This window comes from Malaclemys terrapin, chromosome 10, assembly GCF_027887155.1.
Source record: "Malaclemys terrapin pileata isolate rMalTer1 chromosome 10, rMalTer1.hap1, whole genome shotgun sequence".
Lineage (NCBI taxonomy): Eukaryota > Metazoa > Chordata > Testudines > Emydidae > Malaclemys > Malaclemys terrapin.
In genome coordinates, this window is record NC_071514.1 from 18,674,550 (window position 1) to 18,687,120 (window position 12,571).

The following is a 12,571-nucleotide window of genomic DNA, read 5'->3' on the forward strand; positions in this document are numbered from 1 at the left end:
GGAAGTGTGAATATCTACAATTCACTCAGGCTGAAATTCACCCAAGTGCAAAGGGCTCCACGTAAGGGTCTCAGAACTCCGTAAGCCCTGCAGTTGGACTAGGGAGGAGGGGGAGTAAGGGATGGCAGATGGAAAGGCTGTAAAGGGGTGCATCTTCACCCCAGGAGAGCCACAACAGGGGTTCTCCATGCCAGCTGCAAACAGATTGGCATGAAATGAGGTCTTGGGGATGGTTCACGGACGGGATCAGGGGATCTAAACGTATGCATAAAACCCTGCATAAGGGGCATAAATGATCTGTGGGGCTATTCCAGCCTGCTGATGGGGGAGATGGAGTCCTTCCCTCCTATCCCCTTCCCCGCCACTGGATCTTCCCACACAACCAATGGCTTGAGCTTTCAATTTATGGAGAAAATCCTGTAGTTCTCTTACTTCAATGGACGTTCAGCCTGAATAGAGACTTCGGGATTTGGTCCCAAAAATTAGCCACCAAAGCAATGCATTGAATTATCCACCAATATACAACAGCCGTCCATAAAAAAGCCACACCTTCCCAAAGAAAGACGCACTCCATTAAATGTGGTTCTATTGTGTTAATTCGGGGCTTGTGTATATGGTCCGGCTGTGCAGACTACAGGAGTGAGAGCTGCGGTGTGTGCTATAAAGTTTTGTGCTGTAAACTGCCCTGCTTTGACATGGCCAGTGCAAATGAAAAGGTACCTAGTTTGTGTTAACATAGTTTCAAACAGGACTACGTTAGCATGAACTAGGTGCTAGCAGGGTCTACATGGGGTAGTTACACCGCAACCCTCTAGTGTGCACTGCAACTGATACCCCCTTAGTCTGCACCGTTGGGCCGTATAGACAAGCCCTCAATTGTAGCAGGTCCACTTGCATTGCTAGCGTTAACGGGCCCTTATACGACATACACCAATTGTAGAGGTTAATTAGTACTTGCATCAGCAATCTATGGAAACCAACAAACCAACCACATTGGGGCCATCAGGAACAACTTGTAAACTCCAGCTTTAATTGGATTATCAAAATTTCAGCTCAACAAACCAGCACCTGCTTGCAATACTTCTTTCATGATACCTGGGCATACAGAGAGAACAAGAACAGTGAAGCCATGGCTGACGCAGTCCACGTGGAAATCCAGGATGCTTTCCTTATCTATGTACTCTTCCCTATAGACTCTATGGAGCAACAGCAATATGTCTCAGGCTTATTCCCTTTGTTTGATGAGATCGCTATGTTCTGTCCAGCTTTGGATGAATTTACAGTCCATCATACATTGATGTCACATTGCTAATCTTAGTTCTGTCATGCTAAACCCTACTGCACACCAATGAAAACACAGTTCTACAAACACTGTTTCATTATTTTGTGGCCCAGATATGATTTTTGTTAATGCTCAATCAAGAATCTGGCCCAGAAATACTGCAGTAAAGCGGCAACCCTTATTCACACTGAGTAGCACCTGACTTGGCACGTAGTCCCAATGATCTCAATAGGTCTATTCAAGGAGTAAGATATTACTCAGTGTGAGTATGGGTGTCAGAATCTGGCATTCTTCTACTCAGTTAAGCTTGAATTGGAGTTAACAAAACTGCTGAGGCTGTAACTGCTCATATACATGCGGTATCTCCTTTGTTTTTGTTTATTACAATTTTTCTTTTTCTGTGCATCCTGCAGATGAATAAAAAACTTTTTCAAAAAGGGAAGGGCAGTCACACTTCTTTGGCATTGGAATGATTCCAGATCACATCTGTTTGTCATAGATAGTCACGGGAAGGCAACCAAACCCTGGCAACTTGAGGATTGAAAACTTCCAGTGAAATTCTCTCTCCTCCTTGGCATATACTGCCTGAGAGTCGGCCTCTGGAGAGCAGGTTAATGAGCTGCAGCTCCAGGTTATAATACATACACCAGTTTTAATGAGAGGTTAGAAACTTGTTTACAATCACAAATGATGTCCCTTTGAGCAAGGTTCCACCACTAGCAATAGGCTCAGGGAGGCCAATTCAGGATAGGAAGTTTGGTCCAAAGCTGTGGCAGAGAACCACCCAATGCCACAGGGCACGTGCGTGTAAGTGTGGCTTTAGTTTATTTTTGCACTCCCCAGATCCCAGGCCAGCTGTATGCCAGTCTGTTCTCCCAGTATATTTTAGAGCAGTTCTAATTTACACTAGCAGCCAATGGTCCTGTAACTGTAAAGGATTCCCTCACCGCAGGCTCACCTCCATTGGCTGGACGTGGCACAGCGGCTGTCTCCCTGTAAGGTGCCCCCTGCTGATAGTTGCTCTGTCGTTGTGGTCGTCTTTCTTCCCGCAACTTGGCCCTGCAGCCAGGTTACACTTTAGTCCACCCCTTCTGGTGTAACGAAGAGTCCAACCCAGATGCAGTCCAGTGACCTTACAGCAGGTCTTCCGCCTGTCTCTGGGCTCCAGTCCTTACACCCATTACTTCAGGGGGTTTCACCTCATCTTATTCAGTGGCTAGTAGGGGAATCCCCAGGCCCACCCTCTACTCTGGGTGCCAGTCCAGGAATCCTGCAGTTGGAAGTCCAGGTTTTCTCCCTCAGACTTCTTGCTGCCTCCTTGTACTGCTGCCTACCTCTTCTATTCTCCCAGAGAGTGACTGCAGACTCTCTCCCCACAGCCTCTTTCTGCTGCAAATGTCCTGGCTTCATAGTCACCAGCTCCTGCCGAGCTGATCTTCATGTTCAATTAAGTCTGGCTTTCCCTCCATGTGCAGCCAGGCTCCTCTAAGGCCCACACAAACCCTGTCAGGGCCTGTGGGAGGTACACACCCCATCACAGGCCCCAATGGACCAATATGGTCACAGGGCGTAAGGAAACCCCAGACGTGCTTCTTTTTTTGCCACCACACCACTGATGTTGGCAATAGCAAAGGGCCAGGTTTGGCATTGGAGCTGCTATGCTTTCTCCATGACACCTGGGTATCCCCTATATGGGGGTGATCCTCCTGGGAAAGGACAAACAGGGAAGAAGGCTGCTTTGTTCTGATGGTGTGGTGCAAAGCAGCCTTAAATGGGCTTTTATTTTAAAGACCTGTTGGAGAGTATATTTCCAATGAGAAAATGTTGCTCATCCATTTGACTTTCACACTGCTGAGGTGACTGTAATGGATTGTTTTCTTTTAAAAGGAGGCTTTCTCTAGCTCCTTCCAAGTACAGCTCAGCTCTGTGGTGCTGCAAACTACTACCAGACATAATTTCTTATCTAATATACTATAAGTCAGCTCCTCAGCTTGTGTAAATCAGCATAGCTCCCTTGACTTCACAAGTACTATGTTGATTTACATCAGCTGAAGTTCTGGCCCTATATATCAGTTATTAGGGTTGATTTCTGCTAGTGTTCCCACTACTCATGTATTTTCCACCTCTACTGTATTTCTTATAACTGTACACTTACCTTTACCCTTTCTTTGGATAAGAAATAGGCAGTGGCATGCAGGACATCTGCAGAATGAGTAGAATTATGATAGGAGTTGGAGGAATGGTAGTTGGCTTCAATAACTTGTAACCACGACCTCAGAGTTGATTCTGAACAGTTTAGGAATTCACAGATTCCAAAGCGAGCAAACATTTTGAGACCAAGATAAACCAAAGGCCTGGAGAGAAAAACAAACAGAAAGTTTTAAAACAAATGAGTTAGAAGGAAAACTAGACAGAGCAAATGAGACTAACAGAGAAAGCATTTCTAAACTGTTGATATGTTAGATTAAGTATAACAGTTCAACTGTTCATAGAAATATACTCAAGATTTGTAGAAAGCTTCCACCTAACGACAATATTTGGGACGGATACTTCTGGAAGTTCCTGAGAATTATTAAAATACTAAACAGGTTCTATTCTCCTGGTAAATCCATTTACAATTTTTGTTTCAGGGAGTCTTCTGTCTCTCTCAGGGCTCTGTGTCCCCCACCAGCCTACCCTCAAGATTCCATGGCTCATCAACCTTCCTGCAGTAGAGAGAGATTGGAGGTGACTCAGTGCTTGCTGCTCAAGGAGAAGAGGCACTACTCACTCCTCTCCAGTCTATATTCACATTGTTCTTCAAATATCCCACTGTTGCTGTATCTGTTAACAGAACACCACTGGCCATCACATACAGCCCCCAGCTAAAACCTCTCCAGCGCATTATCCACGATCTACAACCTATCCTGGAAAATGATCCCTCACTCTCACAGACCTTGGGAGGCAGGCCAGTCCTCGCTTACAGACAACACCCCCAACCTGAAGCAAATACTCACCAGCAACTACACACCACACTACAGAAACACCAACCCAGGAACCAATCGCTGTAGCAAACCTCGTTGCCTACTCTGTCCCCATATCTACTCTGGCGACACCATCAGAGGACCCAACCACATCAGCCACACCATCAAGGGCTCATTCACCTGCACATCCACTAATGTTATATATGCCATCATGTGCCAGCAATGCCCCTCTGCCATGTACATTGGCCAAACCGGACAGTCCCTCCGCAAAAGAATAAATGGACACAAATCGGACATCAGGAATGGTAACATACATAAGCCAGTAAGTGAACCCTTCAATCTCCCTGGTCATTCTATTACAGATTTAAAAGTCATTATCATTGAACAAAAAAACTTCAGAAACAGACTTCAAAGAGAAACAGCAGAACTAAAATTCATTTGCAAATTTAACACCATTAATCTGGGCTTGAATAGGGACTGGGAGTGGCTGGCTCATTATAGAAGCAGCTTTTCCTCTCCTGGAATTGACACCTCCTCATCTATTATTGGGAGTGGACTACATCCACCCTGATTGAGTTGGCCCTGTCAACACTGGTTCTCCACTTGTGAAGTAACTCCCTGCTCTCCATGTGTCAGTATATAATGCCTGCATCTGTAACTTTCACTCTATGCATCTGAAGAAGTGAGGTTTTTACCCACGAAAGCTTATGCCCAAATAAATCTGTTAGTCTTTAAGGTGCCACCAGACTCCTTGTTGTTTTTGCTGTATCTGTGTTACAGCTCCACCAGAGGGAGTGCTAGAGCACACCAGTCAGTAGTACCTTGCTTATATTAGCGCTCCCACTCTTGCCAATGTTGGGGGAGCTACAGCAGTGGTAGTGCAAAGGTGGGACATTTGGGGGGGGGAGGGCATGTAGAGATTAAAACTAACACCACAGTGCAGACAAGGTCAGAGTGTCAGCACACTCTCTCCAGCACTCCTTTCTCATGGCAGCTCAGGAAGCAACAGCTGGAATGCAGGAATCAAGCCCCACATTGTACTAGAGAACAAAAATCACAGGACAATTAAAGCAGCCTGGAATAACGTCTAATCCGAAAGCAGAGAGCAAGCAGTATTTTCAATCCAAGAGAGAGGAAATATTGGTATAGAGGGGTATAGCCTATTCAGGAAGGCCTGACAGGGAACGAAGGGAGGAGGTGTTGCATTATACATCAAGAATATATACACATGTTCTGGGGTCCAGAAGAAGGTGAGAGGCAAACCAGCTGAAATTCTCTTGGTAAAGATAAAAGGGGAAACCTGGTAGGGGTCTATTATAGACGACCAAATCAAGAAGAGGAGGTGGATGAGGCCTTTCTAGAACAGAAAGAGCCAAAACACAAGACCTGATAGCAATGAGGGCCGTTAACTACCCAGATATCTGTTGGAAAAATAATATGGTAAAACATGAAATTTCCAATAAGTTCTTGGAATGTATCAGGGACAAATTTTTGTTTTCAGAAAGTGGAGGAAGTAACCATGGGGAGAGATATTTGAGACTTGAATCTGACCAACGGAGAGGAATTGGTTGTGAATTTCAAGGTGGAAGGCACTTTTGGTAAAAGTGACTATGAAATGATAGATTTCATGATTCTAAGCAAAGGAAAGAATGAGAGAAGCAGAATACAGACAATAGCAGACTTCAATAAACTCAAAAAATTGGCAGGTAAGGTCTGTGTAAGAAAATCTAAGGGATAAAGGAGTTCAAGAGAACTGGCAGTTTCCCAAGGACACAATATTAAAGGCACAACTACAAACTATCCCGATCTGAAAGAAAGATAGGAAGAACAGTAAGAGGCCAACATGGCTCTAACAGGAGCTCTTTAATGACCTGAGAATCAAAAAGGAATCCTACAAAAAGTGGAAACATGGACTTATTGCTAAGGAGGCATATAAAGGAATTGCACAAGCATATAGGGACAAAATCAGAAAAGCAAAGGCACAAAATGGCAAGGGACATAAAAGGCAATAAGAAGAGGTTCTTTAAACACATTAGGAGCAGGAGAAAGATGAAGAAAAGTGCAGGTCCACTGCTTAGCAGGGAAGGAGAGCTAATAACATCAAGAAGGCTGAGATGTTTAATGCCTATCTGGCTTCAGTCTTCACTAAAAAGGTTAATGATGACCAGATACTCAACAGAATTAATATTAACAAGGGGAAGGAACACATGCCAAAATAGAAAAAATTAGATGTATTCAAGTTGGCAGGGCCTTATGAAATTCATCCTAAGGTACCTAAGGAACAGGCTGAAGCAATCTTGGAACTATTAGCAACTATATTCAAGAACTCATGGAGGACAGGTGAAGTCCTAGAGGACTGGAAAAGGGCAAACATAGTACCTGCAGCATTAAAAAGGGAAACAAAGAGGACCCAGAGAATTATAGACCTGTGAGCCTAACTTCAATACCTGGAGAGATACTGGAAACAATCATTTGTAAGTACCTAGATCAGTGGTTCTCAACCTATTTACCATTGTGGGCTGCATATGCAGCTCTCGGTGTGTTATGTGAGCCGCATCCACACAATATATATACTACCCGCACATCTACAAAAAAATAACATTTAGCATTTATTATATGACAGTTATAGGATTCAAATCAATATAGCACCTTTCATTTCTACACTGGCAAATGTCTACCACAAGCATTTTAAATTGGCAAAATAAGTCAAAACATTATCTGTTAAAATGAATTAGTCTATTGTAAGGGTGGCATGGCGTATTGCCACCCTCACTTCTGTGCTGCTGTTGGTGGTGCGGCTGGGCGGTGGTGTGACCTGGAGAGCACAGCTGCAGACCCTGTCTGCCAAGAGGGGACGCCTCCCTCACCCCCCCACCAGGGACTGCCCCAGTGCACCCAGCTCTCCCATGCATCCATCTCCCCATGAACCCAGGGATTGTCCCCCAGCCCCTCCCCAGATTCCTCCCCCCCCAGCCAGGGAATTCCCTGAATCACGCAACCCCACTGGGACTGTCCCCCCCCAGCATCCAGACCCCCCCAACACTGGGCTGGCACACGTGCCTGTCCTGCAGAGATAGGGTGCCCTGACCAGGGCAGAACACCCCTCCCAGGGACTGCCCCTCCAGCATCCAGTCCCCCACCCAGGAACTGCTCCCCATGCACCCAGCACCCCCCTCCAAGGATTGCCCCCCAGCACTCAATGCCCCCTCCAGGGAGTGTGCCCCCATCCAAATCCCTTGCATTTTGCTGTGATGCTGGGAGCATCTTTCCCAGACCTGAAGAAGAGCTGTGTATGGTCTGAAAGCTTGTCTCTCTCACCTAGGGTGACCAGACAGCAAATGTGAAAAATCGGGACGGGGGTGGGGGGTAAATAGGAGCCTATATAAGAAAAAGACCCAAAAATCGGGACTGTCCCTATAAAATCGGGACATCTGGTCACCCTACTCTCACCAACAGAAGTTGGTTGATCCAATAAAAGATATTACCATATACACTTGATCATAAGCCAGTCTGTTTATAAGCCGACTCCCCCAAGATGCATAAGTAAAAATGGAAAATTTTTATAACTCATTCATAAGCCGACCCTATAATTCAGGGGTCAGCAAACTTTGTCTCCCGGCCATCAAGATAAGCGGCTAGTGGGCTGAGATGGTTTGTTTACCTCGAGCGTCCGCAGGCACAGAGGTAAACCTAAGTAAACAAAAGTGTCCCGGGGCACTAGCTGCTTACCCTGATGGGCCGGGACAGCAACTGTTGGGAAAATTTTTTTTGGGGGGGGGAGAAGCTGGGAGTCAGGGGAGTAACCCCTGTGACCACCCCCATGACCCCACCCCTAGCCCGGGACCCCCACACTCTCCCCATTCCAACCCTTCCCACCTTATCTGGGGAGGGCCAGGGTAGGATGTCTCTGGCCTGGCTGGAGCTGCACCAGCAGACTGGGAAGCGAGGGGCTCGGCTGCAGTGTGCTCTGGGGGGCAGGGCCGAGCGGCACGGCTGCAGCCTGCCAGCCCTGGAGCTGCAGCTGCTTCGGAGGCTGGGGGGAGAGCCACGTGGCCAGAAGCAGAGAGACTCTGGCCCCGCCTCTTCCCTTCTGGCTCTGCTGGTTGTGCTGCTCTCCTTGCTCCCTCCGTTGGGGGAGGGGCTGTGTCCCACCTCTCCCTCTCTATACCCGTTCATAAGCCGACCCCCTTCTCTGGTGCTTCCCTTTTTTACTAAAAAAAATTCAGCTTATGAACGAGTATATACAGTACCTCGCCCATCTTACCCTTTTGGTAGGCATGTTTGAAAGTGTTGATCTACTTAAATAGTATCACCATAACATTATAGAACATCTGGCCTTCAAATCAAACTACCCTCACATGTGTGGCAGCTAGGACAGAGTTATTACTATATAGCATGAGAAGGCAGAGAGCTCACTGTGCTCCTGTATCAGGGAACTGTCACTCTCACAGCACTGAGTTTAGATTTAATGAGCTTTTTGTCTTGGCATCACTTCCATACGACTACTTGGACTTGAAAAGAGCACGAATAACTTATTCACAGCATTGATTCACAGTACGCTCACTTGAATTTTCTTAACAAATGGTTAGCTTTTATTTAAACGTAGAAAGGACAAGAAAGAACATGTGAGCGATCTAAATTATAATTCTTTTAATTAGAGACAGCTGCAACAATCTATCACCTTTTGCCTCTTCCCAGTGGAAACACAGAAACTACCTAGTTAGCATATACGTATTGATGGTGATATAATTAACTCTTCATTAACTGCAAAGTTCATATTTAACACAATACTTCACGTGGACTGACTACCATTTGTTTAAAAGTATTTGTATCTGTAACCTCTTTACTTATGGGAACACGAGGCAAAGGAAAAGGCATAAAATTCGGGACATAAGATTTTATTGCAAATGGAGAAACTTAAGTTACAATGTCATGTTAAGGAATAATAAAACATCAGATTTTTTCCAAATGCATGTGTTTGGTTTTTGGTGTTTTTTTGGGGGAGGGGGGGAGGGTGTTGTGATGTGTTTTGGGGGATTTTTTTTCTTCTGTGGTTTATGCAGAAAAGAGCCCAAATAAACCTGGGTAAAGATCAAGGACTTGGACACAAAAGTAAGATAATCAATACTTTGCAGGATCTAGCCCCTAAATTAGAATCTTGTGGAATCTCAAATGATATCAGAAGAAACACAGAACAGATGTAATAGATTTCCAAAAGTATATTTCACCTTTAGGCCAAGACAAAGCATAGAAAATTTCAGCCCCACAGGGAAATTTTAACAGGTATCAACGAGTAAAAACAGGGATTTATAATGGAGTTATAAGGTTAATTATTGCATTTCCTGCTACTGAAGTATATTAGAGTCTGTTACAACTCCTGATCTACAGCTATGCAATGACAGATAAGGAGTCTGTACGTTGTAGTATGAACAAAAGTGTAGTCTGTTGAGTTTATAGAATTGGAGCCCTTCTCCTACTCCCAGTTGAAGTCAATGTTTTTAGAAATAAATACACTCTGGCTACAAGGAGTAGAAACAAGGTGTGATCTATTAATACTTTCTGTAAGCACAGTAAACTCATATTGCACGTAGTTTGTAGTTCAAAATGGATATAATTTGGATTCCCAGAATCCAACAGCCAGATCTGTCAAGATTTTCTAGTAATGTGAAAAGAAAGGGAAGGCTTTCAAAATGGCATTGCCTTTTTTCAATGCCACATCAAAAGATATATGAGGGCTTCAGATGCAGCCAATATTTTTCTGTAGAAATCAGCAGAAAATAAATTTGTGATAGTGCAGAAGGTACTTAAAAGTATGGGAAGCAAGTAAGAAGGCAAGGAACATGCGCAAATGAGGAAGTTACACATGTTCTCCTTTTGAAAAAAGGAATCCCAGTTTGAAAAGTAGAGATATAGAAATTAAAATACTGACTATGACGACGAAGCAGCAGCTAATTCTTGGTAGCTTTAACTTACAATTCTTTTGCCTTACTAACCTTTTATGGGTTGCAGCCTCCAGTTCAAAGATATCAAAGTCCCAGAATTCTTCATTTTCCATTGCTTGTGCTATCCGTGGTGGGATGTCATTAAGGGAGATAGGGGAGATCAAACTGCCAGGAACCTGATGAGTTTCTGTTAAGGAATATATTTGGGAAATAAAATTAATTTACTGTGATACTTTTACTAAACACTGTGGCTTCTCTTCTCTGCAAAACCTTAAACTTTCTTAGCAATTCCTCTGCTGCTGTTTGTAATGCAGCAGAAAATTGTGTATAAATAAAAAAAATAAAAAGTCCTTGGAACATTTGATCAAAACATTTACTATGTTTCTTAAATCTGTTAGCATCCCCAAAACTGCAAAGAGAAAACTTACGTTTTGCTGACAATATGTATTCATTTCCCGATAATCTTCGTAAACCATCCTGTTAAATGAAAATTGATAAACAAAAAAGTTCTCATGTACTTTCTGTTCCAAATGTAAAGTACTGTATAAGTTATTTAACATGGGACTAACTAATAGTGCAATGATTCTGTGTAAGCTTGACTATGTCCTGTTTCATCCTTAGAAGCTATCTTATCTTACTTTGTCTGTCTTTGTTTATATCCGAATGTTTTAGATATGCCTATACAAATACTTCACCTTCTCGGTAGATCATAATGGAAGGGCGATAGCAAGATGCAGGTCACAAAATTAACTAGGTTCTATCTGAGCAGTAATTTCTTAAGCCTAGTATTGTGGTTTCAGACAATATGCCCACAGCAAGAACTCTGCTTCCATCTTTGTATGTGCTATCTGGACCTTGGGTCTGGATGTGTCCACTCACTCCCTGTAGAGCAAGTGGGTGAGGAGTAGTAGGGAACAGGCGGAGTGTTGGCTCCACCCACCTCTCCTGGCAGCCCAGTACAGTGGCTCTTGTGACTTGCTGCTAGTTCAGGCCAGTAACATTTTACCGTGGGCAAGGAGAAAGCAGGGAGGAAATGTGCCTCAGAGATATATACCTGAGTGTCAGTGCCTCCCTGGTTTAATTCTGGGCTGGTGCCTAAAGGCACAATCTTGCCCTTAATGGTTAAAATAAACAGAATTATGTATTTGATATTTACCCTTAAACTCATCAGTTTAACAATACTGGACCAATTCCTGCTTGCTTCACAGATGCAAGCAGGATTTAGCCCAACATCTTTTAGATGCAGTGAATTAATGTTGGCCCTGTATGTATAAACTAGTTGTTAAAAAAATCCCTTTATAAACACACCTTTCTAACTTACTAATAACATTATATGCCTAGTGTACAACAGAGGCAAATCTGGATGCCATATCTGACCTGTGTAATGTCTGCACTTATAAGAATTATTACATCTAGTTTCTATTTTAAGATTTGTAAGTAAATTAGTCTGGAGTTTTGTGACTTATGGGGAAGGCTGTCCTGCTGCTAAAGCAAGTTAAACATTTCTTCAATAGCACTGCTGTGACACAAATATTCAAGACACCAGACTCAGTGTGTCCTCAAGAATAAAGGACTAGATTTTGTTACAGTTGAGATACCAGATCCGATTACAGATGGCAAATCTATGTTCTGATTCTGAATGCCCTTCCCATATTGAGTTTAATAAAATTCAAATAATAATAGCCTACATGACACACAGAGACACTCTCCTGTACATGAGATCATCATCATCATGTTCTTATTATGCCTCTGATGTTTAGGGCAGTGATGGAAGCTCCTCCACTCCTATCTGTTTCTGGCAAGTCTTTCAATGGTTCCCCAGCTGTGCCCCAGGTTTTCAGCTCGGCTTTCACAGCTCTTCGCCATGCTGCTTTCGGGCTGCCTCGTTTTCGCTTGCCTTTAGCTGTCCATCTTATTGCTACTCTGGTGATGGAATCAGTTTCCATCCGAAGCACATGACCGATCCATCTCCAACACCTCCGGGCAATGATGGTGCTCCGATTCTCTTGGCTGCACTGTGTCAATAGATCTTGATTTGAGATTTTTCTGGGCCAAAAAATACGGAGGATTGAAGACTGTATGGAATGAAGACAGTTTGGACATGTCATACTTTCTCATTCCACAGCATTCTGCACTATAAAGTAATGTTGAAAGTACACAGCTCTGATAAATCTTGAGTTTGGTTTTGGTGTTGTATTTTGATGATTTCCAGACTTATTTAAGCTCCTGAAGGTGTTCCTGGCTTTACTGATTTTGTTCCGGATGTCCTGGCTTGTTCCACCTTCCTGGCTGATGGTGCTGCCCAAGTATGTGAATGTTTCTACATTGGTGAGAACATAATCCTCTAACTGAACTGCTGATAGTGAGGCAATATTAAAGGTCAT

The 12,571-nt window shown here is 43.7% G+C and overlaps 1 protein-coding gene across 8 annotated transcripts in view; it reads right to left on the reverse strand.

Moving 5' to 3' along the window:
• The window catches only part of PDE8A (phosphodiesterase 8A), a 258,360-nt gene that overhangs the window by 16,459 nt on the left and 229,330 nt on the right, over positions 1 to 12,571 (reverse strand). For all 8 annotated transcript variants that reach the window (XM_054042371.1, XM_054042376.1, XM_054042368.1 and 5 more), the window contains exons 15-17: positions 10,616 to 10,664; positions 10,239 to 10,374; positions 3,438 to 3,636 (exon numbers count right to left, since the gene is read on the reverse strand). In XM_054042371.1, coding sequence (XP_053898346.1) covers positions 3,438 to 3,636; positions 10,239 to 10,374; positions 10,616 to 10,664 — 384 coding nt within the window. The remainder of the gene's footprint in view (positions 1 to 3,437; positions 3,637 to 10,238; positions 10,375 to 10,615; positions 10,665 to 12,571) is intronic.